Source organism: Mesocricetus auratus, unplaced genomic scaffold, assembly GCF_017639785.1.
Source record: "Mesocricetus auratus isolate SY011 unplaced genomic scaffold, BCM_Maur_2.0 Super-Scaffold_100015, whole genome shotgun sequence".
Lineage (NCBI taxonomy): Eukaryota > Metazoa > Chordata > Mammalia > Rodentia > Cricetidae > Mesocricetus > Mesocricetus auratus.
The window spans coordinates 54,992,769-55,010,795 of record NW_024429198.1 but is presented as its reverse complement, the minus strand read 5'-3'; the positions used below and the strand labels follow the sequence as shown (position 1 = coordinate 55,010,795).

General features: G+C 44.3%; 1 protein-coding gene across 8 annotated transcripts in view; it reads right to left on the bottom strand.

The window, feature by feature from the left end:
• Positions 1-18,027, bottom strand: part of Fhod3 (formin homology 2 domain containing 3) — a 419,361-nt gene that overhangs the window by 14,124 nt on the left and 387,210 nt on the right. For all 8 annotated transcript variants that reach the window (XM_040757956.1, XM_013124838.3, XM_040757957.1 and 5 more), the window contains 5 exons: positions 15,168-15,350; positions 12,359-12,478; positions 11,119-11,280; positions 7,494-7,684; positions 2,395-2,587 (listed from right to left, as the gene is read on the bottom strand). In XM_040757956.1, the coding sequence (XP_040613890.1) occupies positions 2,395-2,587; positions 7,494-7,684; positions 11,119-11,280; positions 12,359-12,478; positions 15,168-15,350 (849 nt within the window). The remainder of the gene's footprint in view (positions 1-2,394; positions 2,588-7,493; positions 7,685-11,118; positions 11,281-12,358; positions 12,479-15,167; positions 15,351-18,027) is intronic.

Sequence of the window (18,027 nt, the reverse complement as noted above, 5' to 3'; positions counted from 1 at the left end):
AACAATACAGAGAAACCCTGTCTCGTAAAACCAAAAAAAAAAAAAAAAAAAAAAAAACCAAAAGACAAACAAAAAAAAAACCTGAGTCTCTACAAAGTTCTCTAAAATGTTCAGGGCTCCATGACTCTGCACCTATGGTGTGGCTTCGGTTTCAGTGATGTGTATGACATTTTTTAATCAGAGCGTGTCATCCCTGGGGGACGACCTTGTCTCTCCCAGGCACCCTCGTACTGGGTATACAGCAACTATCTCAGAGTTGGGCACATCTGTTTGGCCTTAGTAGCAATGTTCTAATACTCCAGAAGGTGGCAGGCTTTCCACACAAATCCTACCTTGACCTCAACTAATAAGGACTAGGTTAAAAGCTATCTTTAAAGGAATCTGTACTGTCCAGATTTTAATAGAAATTTAAATACTTTTGAATCACACCCTGGATACTTCTGCCTCTCAGAGAGCCAAATGTTCTCAAAGAAGGACAAATTTAAAACTTAGTAGGATCTGTTAAAAAAAATTCTCAGGAATTTGGCAAGAAATTTTAATGTGTTTTCCTAACTATAAGCATATTGGACTTGTGTTGTTTGCCGTGCAATATGTCTAATTTCCACAAAAATAAACGATCCCTTTTTAAAGACTTTTTAAAAATAACACATTGGAATGAAATGTAGGTCATAGTTTGCCCAAGTGGGTTCAATTTGCTTTCTGAACACCCCAGCAGGCCAGAGCTCCAGGGGAACCAGATTTTAGGAGACAGAAGCTCCTGGCGATGACACTAACATTCAGTGCTGTAAGGGTTGCAGAGCAGGCTCCTTCTGGGAGAAACTGGTACCCTGCCCTCTAGAGTCACAAAATGTCCAGGGGAGGAGGTTTGGGTAGAGGGGGATGACAAGGTAGTCTCTGGCTCTTCTTGGGATTGCCTTTTAAGTACAAACCATCTTATAGTCAGTGTGCCGGGCACCCACAGGAAGTCAGAGGCCTGCTCAGGAATGCTTACTCTCAGCAGTAACCACAGTCTCTGTTTTGCCTGCACCATGAACACTCCCCTGGCCACAGATGGCAGCCTCCATAAGGTCTGAATTGATTTCCTTCTTCTGCAGAGACATCTGCCTGACTTGAGTCCAGCTGAGGCTTAAACCCTGGAGTGATGGCAGTCCTGATGGCTTAACCCTTTCCTCCTTCCATTCCCCTTCCTGGGAAGCCCAGGGATGCCAAGTACTTGCACAGGTGGGAAAAGTTCATGGGCACTAATCCAAACAATGAAAAAAAATAACACCAAGATCTTCAATAGGTTCTCAACATGGTCTCACAGTGAAGAAAGGGGGATTCCCTGAAAGGGAGAATTCCAAGAATCCTTCATTTTTCTTCTAAAGCAAAAAGGTATAAGCGTACTGGTAATAATGCAAGGGTTACCAATCCGACGTGTGCATTTCACAAAAGCCCATCAGAAAGGGGCCATGCACTGGCCTTTGTCAGTCTACAGCACTGCCCGCATCCTTTCAGCTCCACTTATGGGGCATGTGGCATCTCCGCAGCATCTGCAGCTAGCCTGCTCTGTTTCTACTTCACAATCCCTTCCCTGGCCATGTGCTTTGCTCCTGAGGCATAGATAGGCTCAGGGCTGAGGTGGGAAAGAAAGATCCAGCAATAGGAGAGAAACGTGGCCAGGACACCCCCAGACGCTATGGAGAAACTTCTGCTACACTTAATGATCTACGCGATCTCTTCCGCCCTAATCTGTGACTCAAATCAGGTGACCACCAGATGATGTCCTGGAGCAGTAACATCAGTTTGTCAATTCGCATTCTCAAGCTGAGTGGCCCAAGTGGCTGACAGATACATGACATTGTTACAAGAATGAAAATCCTGAACTAATGTCAAATGAATACATCTACCTTCCTATGCTTGGTGGCATCACCTGATACCCCCCAAAAAACCCCACTTCATCAAATGTCACTTGTCATCAGTATCCAGTAACACCCACACGGCTATGATACACATCCCCCTCCAGGCACACAGTCTTAATTTTCACTGCTCTGGTCCTCCTGTGTCAAGCAGCAGATTCCATAGATGATGGGAGAACAGTTTGAGAGAACTTTGGAAAAGAGGAAACTTTTTTTTTTCTTCAGCTTTTCAAGACAGGGTTTCTCTGTGACTTTGGAGGCTGTCCTGGAACTAGCTCTTATAGACCAGGCTGGTCTCGATCTCACAGAGACCCTCCTGCTTCTGCCTCCCAAGTGCTGGAACTAAAGGCATGCACCACCACCACCTGGCAAGGGAACTTTTTTTTGCTCAAAATCAGGAAGAAAATAACACATCCCTCCAAAACTGGGGAGCGACTTCAGACCTTTCCTGCTTTGAAAAGCTACGCCACGCAGCTGCTGAGCCCATGGAACTTACATCAGTGATCATCTTCCCTCTTGTCTTATTTCTCTCTCTGTGATTGGCCCGCTTCTGTTTCTGCTGCAGAACCCTTTCCCTGGTCGTGCGATACTCTAGTGCAAATTCACTGATGGTCCTGCAGAACTTGTTGATGTTCACCTCTCGAATTGCATAAGGGGGGTGACCCATGAAGAGCAAAAAGGAGTGAAATCTGCAGGGGAGGAAAAAAACAACATCAACAACTTTGCTTTTAAGGAACCAAGTCAAGAGTCTGAAGTCAAGAGTCCTCTCTAGTAAAAACAGAAACAAGAGGTTTTGTCTACAGATAATGGTGTTAAGTCCTACTCTTTTTCACCAAGAAATTTCCCTGTTTTTTACTGTCTTATTTCTCACTTTTAGGAACCTAAAAATTGTGAGCTTTATAAAACGAATAGAACCAGTAACTTTGTTAGTGATCGTGTTTCACTATGTAGGCCTGGCTTGATTCACTCTCACAATTTCGCTGCCTCTACAAGCAGGTGTCACCATGTTCAGCTTAATAATTTTTAATATATAATTAATATATTATTAATATATAATATTCATCTTATTTGGCATGTCCTAGTTAAATTATGATTGCATATATAATAATACAAGAAAAATATTTCAAAATTCTTAGAAAAGCTTTGTAAGTATCTATTTAGAACCTTTTTAAAAAAAATATATTATCCACACACATTCACAGTTGCTCTAAGAACTACTTAAGGGATTTAAAACACTTCTCCGTTCCTGTTCAGTTCTTACCTAATCTAGAAATTGTACCTGTTTCCTTACGATACAACTTGGTCGTTCTAACTTGTACAGTTTGAATATGGGCGGGATCCATTTTTTAATGAAGGACACTTCACTTTCCTTTTGTAAAACATAACAGACTAAGACATGTAAATTGCTTTTAAAGTAAAGGAGGCTGAAAATGCTAAACAACAACAAAAACCCAAGAAAGCCCTCAGAAGAAAACAAAATAAAAATATCCATGACTTTGGATTAGAAGTATTTTTAGATATCATACCAAAAGCATAAGCAACCAGTAGAAAACAAGAATGGAACTTCACCACAGTGACAGTCTTTTGTGTTTCAAAGGACAGCAACAGGGAGAGCACAACTTTCAGAATGGGAGACAGTATCTGCAAATCACACATGCAATAAGGCACCCCGCCCAGCATAGACCGAGACCTAGTATAATCTCACAGCTCAAGCCTCAGAAAGATGGATGCAGGATTTGAACAGGCATTTCTCATTTTATAAAAAGATATAAAAATAGCCAAGGAGTACATAAAATACGTTCAGATCTTTAGTCAACAGGGAAATAAAGATCAGTACTACAAATGATGCACAGCTTCTCACCCAGAGATGGCTATCTCAAAAAGACTGTCTGTCAAGCATGGGCAAGGACTTGGAGAAATTGCAATTCTCTTTCAGCAGTGGTGAGAATGTAAAATGGTTCAGCTGCTCCTCATAAAGCTCAACAGACATTCCCCATATGGCCTAGCACTTTTCCTCTTGGGCATACACTCAGACAAGAACATGTGTGTGCCTACAAAAGCAACTACACGAATATCATAGCAGCATCGTTCTCAACAGCCAGAAGAAGCCAGTGTTCACCTACAGAAGAATGCACAGACCACACACATGTGCACACAACCACCACGTGGCCAGCCCCACTCCCTGCTCACTGTCATGACTCCAGCCACTCTAGATTCCTGGTTATCATCATTCAAGATGGGATAAGGTTCTCTGTGGTACGTAGGAGATCCTAAAGGGACATTGAGGCCAAAGAGCCAAGAGACCATGGGGCTTATACCGGGAGAAGGACAAAAGAAATCCTAGTCTACAGGGAAGAGCTGTAGGACTGACAAGGGATCCAGTACCAGCCATTTTCTATGCTCAGAACATTTTGCCCACATACAGGTACACGGATGATGATGGTGGAAACGTTCTTCCTCGCACAGATCTCTGCCGAAGCGTCTCTGTCCCGTGAGCCTTCCCAGACCACGTAAAGCAGCTTCCCTCTCGCTACTACTGACCCGGTACTGCTCCACCCTGAGCTTCCTGGCTCTTACTGCCAAGTGACATTATTTATCAGACGAAAAATAGATGTTATGACGAGAGCGTGGTGTGCTATCCTGAATATATTTGCCTTATGTCACTCTCCAGCATCTGTGCATATGTGGAATCAGTGCAAGGACCTGTCGCCAGCAGGCAGGAACTATGCTATGTCTTGTTTGTTACATGACCTTTCTGTCTCGCCTTTTTTTTATAGAAGTAGAATTCAGAATACTTCATTCTCCACCATCGGTGCGCTGTGTTAGACCCCAGGACAACAGAACCTAACATATAAACTGAAAATATGGTTTAAGTACACAGGCTACAAACCAGCGCATACACTTAATACCTGAGAAAAACATTCAGATGTGAATTTGAAGGAAAGACTCCATACATTTCTACAGAAACACAAAGCATAGCCTTGGAGAAAGCAAACTCCTTTGGAGATTAGCTGACTATGACCTTTAGATTACAGACATACAGGTCACACGGCTATGGAAGGACTAGCTCCCCTCGCTAGTGAGGGAAGGCCCATGCCAAGCATCTTCAGTTTTTTTCCCATTACCAGCCTTTTAATCAGGTGTGCTGCTTACTGAGGTGATGGACTCCGTCAGGAGGAATAGACTTCAGGGTATTGGACACCAGTCTGGGTGTTTACCTGTCTTCCTGTGCCTAGCACGACAGCCCCTGGCTGTTGTTCCCAAAGCCGCCTAGGAAGGGTCCCTCCCTACCTCTCCATTGCTGTCTTTCCTGAACCTTTCACAGTAACTGCTAATCGATGAAACCATAAGAATTAGTGAGTTTACACATTGTCTACAGAGGGAGTCAGGCTGTAAGGGCAACAGGATAAAAGGAAAAGCAAATATGCAGGTACCAGCAACCAAATACAATTTTCTGTGAAGGTCAGAGGTTGTGAAAGCCAAGTATTGCCTGGAGCGACAGTTGTGAAATCATATACGACTTTCTTTATATGTGGGCATTGATTACCAGGTATAAGGGCCTAATTTAAGGTTCTTTTTTTATCTATTTCTCAATATTCAGGTAAAAGACTACCCTAGTAGTCATGGGCTAAGCATCTGGGCAGTGTCTAAGGAAGTGAAGCGAAGCAATAGGGCTCAGTTGTAGTCCACCCCGGTTAGCAGTGGATCCCCGCTCTACTCAGTCCTATAACCCAGGCTCCTACAAGACTTCATTTGAACCCACAGCTCTAAAGTGTGGATGTTTACCTTTGGACACTACCTTGTACCCCTGTCAGCCATGGAACTTTCAATACCAACCACAACTATGATGTGTTTCTAATCCATCCTGGTCATCCCCAATGGGAGAGCCAACAGTGACGATCTATGAACCTGGGCTATAGGAGCAACTAACATCCCTATGACCAGCTTGGAAGGATGGATTTGAGCAAACACATAGTAAGGATTAGCTTTATCAACAGGTTTTTAATCTATCTTGGATAAAATGGCTAATAAAAGCAGGCACAACTGCTTTATAAAACGTCCTTGAATTTGCTCTAGTTTTACAGCATTCCAAATGGAAATTATTTATTTTCATATTTTTTAAAGTTGGTAATCACTTGCGTAAGAAAAGAATAAACAATCAAACCAGCCTGCATCCTCTGCTTCCTTCCCCCTTTACAACCATATCAAAAGCATAGTATAATTTGAGTAAGAAATTTGATAAAATATCTTATAAAATTCTCTGACACAAAAGCAATATAATATAACTGAAATGTAGAAGCAGTTCGAGGAGTGTAGTTAGGGGATTTACGTATGGTTAGGCATCTTAAATCCAAAAAGTCCTGATGAATGGGCAGCCATCAACCAAGAAATAATACTATTTTTTTTCTCAAAATTGCTGTCCCGTCCAGGACTTTACATCCCCTCCCCCACCTTTCCTCACATGTTGCCATCAAGGTCAAGAAAGCAGGGCTGGGAGGATCACTCAGTAGTAAAGCACTTGCTGTGCAGTTCGGTGTGTTCAGAGTCCCAGCACCCACACAAAAAGCTGGGCACGGTAGTGTGGGGTTGTACCAGCAGCGTTGGAGCAACAGACACAGGAGGGTCTCTGAGGCTGCCTGGCGGGCTCATCAAGTTCAGTCAGTGTGTCCTAAGTTCAGGGAGAAACTCTGGGAAAAGCAGCTGAGGAAGACATCTGATGTTGACCTCTGGCTTCCACATGAACATGTATGCACGGACACATGCCAGCATTATGCGTATGTGCCACACAAGGCCAGAGTCATACAGTCATGAAAGCAGGAACTGACACAAGGGCGGACGGGCTTGGGAGATAAGAGCATCCGCCTTAGAAAGTCCACTATGGGCTTAAGAATGATAGGAGGAGGAGTAGAATAAAGAAGAAGAAAGAGAGGGATGGGGATGTTCCTACATCCATATGCTATGATGAAGATCAAGAAGGTGGCGGCTCAGCAAAGACTGCCCCATCTTTGCATGGAAGGTTGGAAGACCAGGGCTCTACGCCTGGTTTAAAAGGAAGTGGCGCATGCAGGCACAGAGCCATCAGACCTGCGCCAGCCTCCATGGAGGTAAAGCATGACTCCAGGGTCCTCCTGGATCCTGAGACTCTGAGGAAGGATGGTGTGGAGGAGAGGCCCTGGGGTATGGTCCAGCCCTGGCTCAGGTATACCTGCTGGAGAGTAGCTGGAGAGCAAACTCCCAGAGGGTCCTCAGGGGCTGAGGGTAGGCCAGATACAAGAAAGAACTTTTCTAAGGAGAGCAGCCTCGCAGAGGAGGCTCTCTGTAGGTGACAGGCCTCCAGCAGCTGCAGGGAAGTAGCCAAAGACCTTACAGAAGCAACCTCTGCATCCAGGGGGATGTTTTAATTCAATTATCCCCGGCATCCCTTCTAATTAAGATTCAATGGCATTGCTTTGCACGCTTAGATGTCAAGACTTCAGTACTTAAGGAGTGCCTGCTGTGTACCTAGGATGCACAGTAACATTTTTGTAAATTTAACCTTCTGATCCTTGTGTATAAGACGCTGTCAATCTTCTGTAAGCTCTCCCATACACATACCTGTTAATTATCCGACGATGGACAATCTTTAAAATTATAATTCGCTCGGCACAGTCTTTCAGGAACTCTGACATGCGCTGCTTTAGAACTGGTTTCATTTCATGTTTTGCAATTGCCTTGAGGTGATCCCATGAAGCTTTGCATCTTCTCTCCATCTGGCACAAATTATCCTGAAGCTGATCAAAGTCAACCTGGAAATCGGGGGGGAGACACGGCAAATGCATGAAACAACTGGACAGCGGCCTGAGCCGGGAGCCCAAAGTGCCTCTGGGCGGAAACAAGAATCAAACCAAACTTACACGTTGAAAAACAAACATATTTATGACCTAAAAATGATTATCATGTGTATTTTTTGAATATCTCCACATCAATTTGTTCAGTGATAAAACTGTTCTCCAAGTGAACCCAATACAGGAGCCACCTTTTTTCTTGCCTTGTTTGGGAAGAAATGCTCTGAGAATCTTTGGGAACTGTAAATTCAGACACGAAATGAAAAAAGCTAGTACAAGATGAGCTGAGCAGAAGTCTCATAAACCTTTTCAGGGTCCTCTTGTTCTTCGGGGCAAATGTTTTACCGAAGAAGAAGAAACTTCCCCAGTCACAGATGGATGCTCAGTCATGGGTAGATGCCTCTCCTATGCTCAGCCAGCAACAGACAGCGACTTTCTCTTCACCACAATTCACAATTTATGTGAAAAAAAGACTGGACTCGTCCATCATCCATATATCCATCCGACACTCACGGAATGCCTAGCGCACAACTCTCCCTATATCAGGTTCTAAATACAGAGATCCCCATATAGCACAGTAAGTACACAAAGACAAGTGCCGGACGCCCCTGAATTCATGCTGTCAAGTAATCTCATCCCATAGTCCAAGCTCTGAGGGGTCTACATTACCTTCAGTGTCCCCCCCCCCCGTGTATGTGTGTGTGGGTGTGGGTGTGTGTTTAGGTGAAGAGGCAGGACATCCTGAGAATTAATGCAAGCTACACATGCACGGAGACTTGAGACAAAGCATGACCAAGTATTCTGGGAAGTCCAAAGCCTTTGGAAGGACAAGTAGCCACAGGTGAGGCTTTCTAAGGTAATGAAGAGGGTTGGTTAGTCTAGGAAAAAATACACTTGAATGCTAGATTTGGTAGCTGAGATGAGGAGCGGGAAAGACATTGAAAGTGGAGATAGGCTGTATATAGGGCCCGAGGTGGACAAGAAGTGAGCAGCAGTGGGAGAATGCGACAGACAGACAGACAGACAGACAAAAGCCTGGAAGCGCAGATCTAGCAGGTGAGCTGCCACTGGCCAGGACAGGGAGAGCAGAGAGGCCAAGAGGGGAAGACCCAGGCAGAGTTGACAGGAATGACCTTGAACTTTCAGACCCACACTCGGAAGACAAGGGAAGGGATCATGTTGCAGAAGATTATTTTAACTGGGCAAAGATGTGTTACATTTGTTTATACTGTAGAATATCACTTTAACCGTGTAAAGGTGTGTTACTTTTGTTTATGCTGCATTTGTTTAATTATGTAAAGATGTGTTACATTTGTTTCACTTTGCCTGCCTAAGGTGCCTGATAGGTCTAATAAAAAGCTGAATGGCTAGGCAGAGAAAGGATAGGCAAGGCTGGCTGGCAGAGAATTAATAGAAGGTAAAATCTGGGCTCCAAAGGAAGAACTAGAGGAGGAGGAGGAGAAGAGGACAAATCAGACATCTGGGGCCATAAGCCAGGCAGCCACCAGTCTGCAAACATGAGAAGCTGTGAAAATAAGATACACAGAAGGGGAAAAAAAGAAAAAAGACCCAAGGCAAAAGGTAGATAAAGAGAAATAGGTTAATTTAAGTTAAAAGAGCTAGTCAGAGAGGAGCTAAGCTAAGGTCGAGCACTCAAAACTAATAATAAGTCTCCGTGTTATGATTTGGGAAATGGTTGGTGGCTCAGACAAAGGCAGCTACAGGAGGACCAAGTGTACAAAGGCAGATCTGAAGGAGGAGCTGCTGCACCCACGGGAGAAAGACTAGGAGCCCAGAGGACCCCAGAGCCCAGGAAAGCAGGCAGGGGCCCAAGAAGGGCTTAGAGCTGCAAAGGCTCTGTGACGTCTGGAAAAGGACAGCAGACACTCTCACGGTCTCCTGTTGCAAGACACAGATCTTGAACAGCCGTCATCTAGTATAGCTTGGGCCTGTGTGGTCAGTATGTAGGCAAGGATTCATAATGCAGCTCTTATGTAAATAACAACTAAACGTCTAGTAGGCATTTGGGAAAGGGCTAGTATTGACGAGGGCCCAGGACAGCCACAGATCTGGTCCGCTATCAGTAATTCCATGTCAGGGTCTCTTTGGTTGCTAGCCAGCTCCAGCTGGGGAAGACCCTGGGTAGGACCAAATAGAACCCAAGTGTTTTGGGTGGTTCTGGAAATGAGGTCAAAAGGAAGTGCCTCTAGACAGACTGATTTTGGTCTTGAATTTCTAACAAAGCCTTCTCCTGAGGAAGAACTTGTGGAGGTGGTGCAGTAGTGACCACAGGACAATCTGAGGGGCTTTCTGCATTGTTTAGGACACCCTGCATGTATGAAGCCCACAGCCCAGTGCCCACCGCAGAACAGTGGCATGCATCCCCATCAAGGGACCCTATTCCGAGAAGCCCTCTGTGAGTTCTGTCAGGGCTAGAAAACCACTGGCTATGCCTGTTTCTGCCTCACGGAGGATACACTATGAAGCCAACTGAGGGATCCTGCTAGGTACACCTGGTGACTACCAGACTGTAATTCCTGTGGCAGGTGAAGGAGACTCCAGCCACCGGGACATGTGCTGGTCCAAAGGGTGATGACAGAGAAGAGAGCTCCTTCAAGACCTCTGTAGCCCTGGCTCTACCTTTTGGCTCTCCAGTCCCTCCTCATCCTCAACTCCGGTGTAGCCAAATACTTTCCACTCACACTTCCAAGCCCACTATATTTCCAGGAGTTTCCTCTGCAGTGGCCTGGCTACTGGTGCTTCCGTAGTCTTCACAATTCTGTTGTATTTTGGGGTTCCCCTGGATATTGTTCTGCCTCAGTGTTCCCCCTACCTTGCAGGCAGCTAAGTGACCACATACTACGATGGTTTCTTCCCTAACCAGCCATGTGCGCCCAAAGATATTAACTCTGTACTTCAAGAGCCTGCAGCTGAGGGTCCAAAGCCATATATTGTTTATAGCCCTGTAAAAATGTTCCCTGTGTGTAAGATCATTGGAACGGCCACTCTCTGAGCATTGGGGCCAGGCATGCTTGAGTTTCTGGCTCCAGATCTCATCCTGGGTGCGATGGCATCTCAGGAGGAGCCAGATGCTTGCCTTTGATATCCCTACTTAAAGCAGGCTGAGGATGTGCAACATTGAATAGTCTGGAAAGTAAGTCTCGCCAGTGGACACAGGAGTGAGGCTTGCATGGCAAGCTGGCCCGGCATACGTCAGCAGGAAAGAATCTGACCAAGAACCAGAGATAGGAAAAAGACCTTAAAAGTTCATTAGAAATGACCTGAAATGAACCATAGCTGTGAACTCCAGAGCAGGCTGTGCCGAATGGCTCACTGGCCGAGGCTATATGCCTCTGAGATGACGCAGAAGACCCAACAGCGAGGCCCAGACGTACCTTGGCTGACCTAGTGATGGCCCCGACCTCTGAGTACAGATCCGAGCTGTCTGGAAAGTTCTCCACTACCATGGTGCACACGTGATGCAGGAGTGACTGCTTGTGCACTGTGTCTTTGACTTCTGGAACTTTCTCGAGGTAGCTTAACTCAAACGCTTTGGCCTGTTTGGTGACATTGAATAAAGGCGTGAGAAAAACACGTATCCGATGGGCTCTTTCAACAGTGCAGGTGGTTGGAATCAATGTAGCTCAACGTTTAGTTTCCCCAAGGCCAGTGAGCCACAACACACTCCTCCTTCCTCAGCTGCTCAAACCGGAGCATCCGCACCCACCCGATCCCTGAGCTACCTCCCGGGGCCTTGACAGGTCTTCGACACCTGCACACCAATAGCTTGTTTCTCCTCTGACCACTACTGAATGTCTTCTCTGACCAGAGTCAGGCCAACAGCAGCAACCAATAAGTTTGCTTTGAAAAAAAAAAAGACTATCAGGATGACAGTCTTTGAAGATCCCCCATGGAGGGCCTCACCCTCCCTGGGGAACAGAAAGGGGATGGGATGGGGGGGTCAGTGGGGGCAGGGGAGGAGGGGAGGGAGGGGGAACTGGGATTGACATGTAAGACAAGCTTGCTTCTAATTTAAATTTTAAAAAATAGAAAAAAAAAAGACTATCAGGCCTGAAAAATAGGCTTACAGCGGTTAAGAGGACACAGAGCTCTTGTGGAGGACCAGCTGGATCACAGCACCCACACTGGGTAGCTCACAAATTCACTGATAACTCTGGCTCCACGGCATCCAAAGCCTTGTTTCCATGAGCACATCACTAAAGTGCACCCGCACTCATGTGTGCACACACACACAGTTCAAAACATGACTCTTTAAAAGAATGTACCGGAATGTATATAAGACTAATTATTTGAGTGATAAACTTAGAGGAAAAAAGAATCTGGCTGAGAATCCCCTGATGTTAAAATTTTAGAGTAGTCACACTCTGTAAGGGCCTAAGGGCCATGTACTTATTTTCATGTACTTATCTTTCAAGCTTTCTTATAAAAGAGTTCATATTCAAATGAATGGGCCCTGAAAATTTGAGGACCAAGAGCTTTGAATTTTCAGCAAGAAGATACAAAATCTTCTTGTTGCACTGTGGTTCAGGGAATTGAAGGTACAGACCCATTGGTAATGCCAGCAAACACTTTGTGATCAAGGAGGCCAGGGAGTAAGGGACTGGGAAATCTTACATTGGTTCCATTTAGAAAGTTCCCAATGGCAAGGAGAGTAGACAGGATGAAGCCCAGAGTTTTATTGTTCTCCAACTGGTCTATTCCTTCCTTCAGGTCCAAAAGTGGTTCGGCCACTTCCTTTCAGATAAAAAGAAAGCAGGAGATGAGATAGAATACATTAATTGGTTTCCTTTTTTTCCTTTCCAGGTTTGTTCAGTCTGAAGCAATAACCAGTAGAGTTCTCCATAGCACAGGATAAGCTTGTGTGACAGACATTTGGTCCAAGACTTGGACAGTGTTGAGAGGCAGCAGATAAAAACCTACTCCCACACACCACAGTGCAGACCCTTGGTCCTATGCAACACCCAAGTGTAAGCAGGACCCTAGGCCTCTCTCACCACTCCGCCTCTCCTGCCAGCCACGGCTGACTTCTGAGACCATCTTTCTCTCCAAGCCCCTCAGTACCAGCATCACACCTTCCTTCTTTGTTTTTCTTATTTACAGGCAGATGACCGTACACACTGTGTCCTCACAGTCTCTAGACAACCGCGGTTCCCTCCTGTCCCCTCTAGGCACTCCATGCTGGTGTCACCTCTTAGCCTAAGTTACTCATATAGCTATGTTCCATGTTTTGACATTGTGACATGGCATTGTCACCTACAACGTTTGCAGTCAAGAACCACATAATTTGGTTATACAAACCCAGCTCCATGTTTTAAATACACTTAAGAATTTGTGTTGAGGTATATGCATAGCTTATTCGGGGGTGCATAAAGTCTGTGGGCTTTGGAGTAGGCACATTTGAAAGCCACAATTCTTGTTACTCTCGCGCCCTCAGACATTTGACCTGCCCTGCAGCCTCGTTGGCCTCAATCTTTGAAGTCCTTCTCTTGCCTGGATCCCCACACGAGGAGGGTCAACTGTGGTCTCTCCAGCAGCCTTGCCGGTCCCCACCACAGCTGGTCACACATCATTTCTTCCAGTGTCATCGCACTTCGCTGAAATCACCTAAGTGTGCCAAACGGTTTCACAATGGAGTTACACCAGCCACCTGGCAGTCCTAGAGGTGCCTTCATTCCTGCTTGATTCCATGAATGCAGGTGTAGAATGGGTTAAGACTCTTATTCAAAATGCATTGGACCCAGAAGTGTTTCATATGTTGAAACATTTCAACATACCTAAGAAGACATCTCAGAGATGGGATCCAAGTATAAGGATGAAATTTACTCATGTCATAGCAAAACTCCTTACAACACAGCCAGAAGGTAATTTCATATAATATTTGAAAATACTTTTAATGTGCTTTTGCTTCATCTATGAACTGCCACATAAGATCAGGCATGAAATTTTCACTGTAGCATCATTTTGGCACTAAAAATGCTTTGGATTTTTGTGCATGCCAGTTTCAAATTTTTGTATTAGAAATGCTCACCCTTTAATTTTCCCTCAAATCTCCCAAACTCACTGTCGTATAGCTGTTCTTCAGTTCAGCTACGTGGTAACTCTCTGGGCTTCAGTTTCTAACTCCTCCGGTACTAACAGCTGTTCGTCTCACAAAAGCATCCCAAATCAAAATTCTGCCCCTAACGGGGACTCAGGAAGTTACCAAAACTTACAGGTCTCAGGAAATTCCTTAAGCACAAGAGTCACAAGGCCCCTTCCCAAGTTAAATAAGTCCTAACAACTTCTGGGGGAAAGCACACTCTTCTAGCTTTCCGCACCTTGGGGCTTGGCAGGGCACTCCAGAAATGCCCAAGCAAAGATGGGCTTCATGGTGCTATAGCTCCCTCTGCGTTATCTGTGTTCTGTATAAAAAGAATTTATTTAATCTGTTTTATGTGCATCCATATGCAGGTGTCAGATCCCCCAGAGTTACAGACAGTTGTGAGCTGCCATGTGGGTGCTGGGAATTGAACCTAGACTTCTGAAAGAGCAGCCACTGCTCTTAACTGCTGAGCCATCTCTCCAGCCCCTATCTGTTCTTATAAGTAACCCCTGGCCCACTCTTATGTAAGTACCCCTGATAAACCCTGGCTCACGGACTTATGATTGGGTGGAAGACTTCTTTGGTCTGCTGTTGCTATCTGGGGTAGATAGGCATCTGTTCCCGTGTGTGTGTGTGTGTGTGTGTGTGTGTGTGTGTGTGTGTGTGTCTGAATATACACATGTACGTGAGTCAGAGGACAACCTCTGTAAGGTGTTTGTACCCACAAGCTTCCAGGGATTCTACAGTGACTGGCTTTCTAGTGTAACTCAGTTCTCTGTCTGCTGCCTCAAGCTGCCGCTACCACGGATGGCGCTGTCCCACTCACCATCATGACTTTCCCTTCATGAAGGCCTTTGCCCTCCGAAATCGTGAGCCCAAACAAAACTCTCCTCCCATTAAGTCATTTCTGCCAGACATTTGGTCACAATAATGAGAAAAGTAGCTACTGATATTCTCTCAACGGTGTCCATGGAGCTTCCAACTGCCATGGGTACCAGTTTAGGTTATCATCATCAGATGGAAGGATGAAAGTTTTTTGTTTTTGTTTTTTTTCACATTCTGCCTTTCTATATTATCTACCGTGAAAACACAGTCTGATACCTTTTGATGACTAAACACTTGTTTGCTGCCTACAGTCGGGCATCTGAGGCTGTGTCAGGACGACACTCATCACCTAGCACAGATGCCATTCACACCACCCAGTGCGAGCTGTGATGCAGTCACCATCAGCTCACCCTCCACATTCTGTGTCAGGAACGAGACCTCAGCAGCTTAGCAGTCACCAACTGTAACAGCATTGGCCCCCACGCTGGGATGCGGATGTTCCCGTGACCTGCCTACCTTTTCTGTGGTTTCATAGTCCATCTTGAATGCCCAGAGGTGGAGCCGAGCTGAAAGCTCGCTGATGGAGGACAGTGTGAGGAGAAACTGCTCGGCACTGCCCAGGGGCACGTCGGGGTTGGCCAGCTGAGCTTCCTGGATTTTCTGCTTCTCCTCTTCAGTTGGAATCATGGTCAGAATTTTCTAGAAAGATGGGGTGATGTAACAATTCTCTGTTAGTAATGGACTCTGCTCCTGCAATGTTTTCAAGTTTCTGTTACAATATCTCAAGCAGATGTTAAAAACATTTGTTATTTTAATAATTGGTGGGTGTTATATTATGAAAACCTGTAAGCTTTTAAGTATCCTGCTCCAGGCCTTCTAGGACATAAAGGGCATTCCAGGCGAGGGCAGGGAGGTGATAAGAGAGAATAAGAAGATAGAATATTGGAGAACAACTGTCCTCTCCCTAGGAGACACAGCAACGTGTGTCAGGATTGTGTACTATATTGCACATCTCATGAACATACTTAATAGCGTACAAAAGCAAAACAGTCACAATGATGTCAGGTTGGCTTTTCTGTGTTAAGTATAAATTTTAATCAAAACTCATAGAGAAACAATACTACCAAACACAAGTCTGACTGAGGAAATATATTTTATCTGCATAATAGATTAAAACAGTATTATCTTTCTACTTCTAGTTGCTTCTGGTAAAGGCTAGTTATAGAATGCTAAGAGGACAAAGGATATTATAATCAGTCTGATTCTTACAGGTTCAAATGCTTAATTCACTGTGTTTTTAAGAGCGGGGAAAAATTGCTTATCTATCCTCATTATTCCTTATTTTAACACTGTATGGAAACCCTTTCTTCCCCTCCACACATACACACAAGAAACACACACATACAGAGGGAGAGGGAGAGAGAGAGAGAGAGAGAGAGAGAGAGAGAGAGAAGAAGGAGGAGGAGGAGGAGGAGGAAGAGGAGGAAGAAAAAGAAAGAAAGAAAGAAGGGAAAGGGTCGAATTGTCCATACTCACAGAAGCTATGATAGTCTATGTAAAGAACTGGAAACACCTACGAAAATGTTTCTAGCACACAAAAGTGAGTTTAGCAACATTTCATGACACAGAGCCAACACACAAAACCTACTTTGTTACATAGTAATGAGAAAATTTTGACGTGCTATTTATGAAGAAATATACAAGTGACAACTCTAAAAAATAATTTATAAGCTCTATATATGTTGGAAATTGTAAAATGCTAGTGAAAACCACCATAGAATATGTAAATCATTTGAGTGGAATACCATGTTTATGGGCTGGGATTTATAGTCAGAATGCTGTCTCACCAGACTGATCTATAGGTTTAACTCAGTTCCAACCAAAAGGCCAACATGATTTTGTGTAGAATCAGACAAGCTGTGGCGAGGAAGAAGAAATGGGGCAACCATGGTGAATTGTAAAAGGGGACTTTGGAAGGGTAACCCCACCCAACTTGGAGAACCATTGAATCACAGTACTTAGGACAATGACATACATACATACTTACATACATACATACATACATACATACATACATACATACCAGAACTGTACAGAAATGGGCCACACAGACATGGTCCATTAATTTTGACAACAGTGAAAGACTATCCAAAAGAGAGAGGATAGAATTTCCGATAAGTGGTGTTGAAACAACTGGACTCCATATTTAAAAAAAAAATGAGCCTCAACATAATTCTTCTTTGTACATAAAGAAACTCAAAGTAGATCATGGAAATATAATACCAAAGAAACAGGAGAAAATCTTTGTGACCCATGGTAGACAAAAAAAAAATCCCTGATAAGAAGATAAAGTAAACTACATCCTAGTTAATTTTTTTCACTGTAAAAAGAGTAAAAAAAATAAGCTGTAACTTATCAACATAGATGTTCCTCTATGACCTTGCCATTCCATTCCTGGGTATGTACTCTAGAGAAATGAAAACTGATAGTCACAGGAAACTACTAAAATATTTGCAATTGCTTTATTCATAATGGCCCAAGTCTGTGACAAGTTAAATATTTTTAGTGGATAAACAGGTAGACTAATTGTGGTACATCCCTAAAATGGAAGAGTGCTCTGTGGTAACATCAAGATGCTCCAGAGTCTATGAGACTCTGATGAGCCTCAAGGTTGTCTGTCATGCTGAGTGAAAGAAGTCAAACTCTACAGGCTCTACGCTGTGAGATTCCATACAACTGTCTCAAAACCAGAAAACCACAAGTGATGGAAACTGCATCTCTGTGTGCCAGGGCCTGGGACTACATCAGGGAAGCATGGAGATGGGACTGTTTCAATCCAGACTGAAGGGATTCAGATACATTTTTAAAGCACTAGAGCTGCCTGCCAAAATAATTAGCTTTATACTATATTGACTCCAAGATTTTAAAAATTCACAACTATAAAATTAACAGCAGCCATTAAACAACATGTTAGCACAATGGTACAGCTGGGTGTAAATGGGCAGAAGCGGCCCTGAACTCGATGAGTAGTAACAGGCAGGGAGAGCTGGCCCCAGCCCATCAGAAGTACAGCTCTGTTGAAGATGCCTATCCTACACTGCAGTCGGAGTGACACCTGGCCAACACTCAGACCCATCTCCTGCCAAGTTCTTCACCGTGGCTCCGGGATGAGGCTATGTGGGCAGAATTTGATTATCAGATGGATTTAGCCAGAACTCTCTAGGTCACACTGTCCACAAACATAGTGTTTAAAAAACACGTACCCAAACAGTCCAAACAGATGACAGTCTTTGAAAACATCTATGGTTGGAACTCAACTAGTTTTTAAAGTGATTAGCACAAAAGTGTACTTTAATTTTTCACAATGCTTAAATTG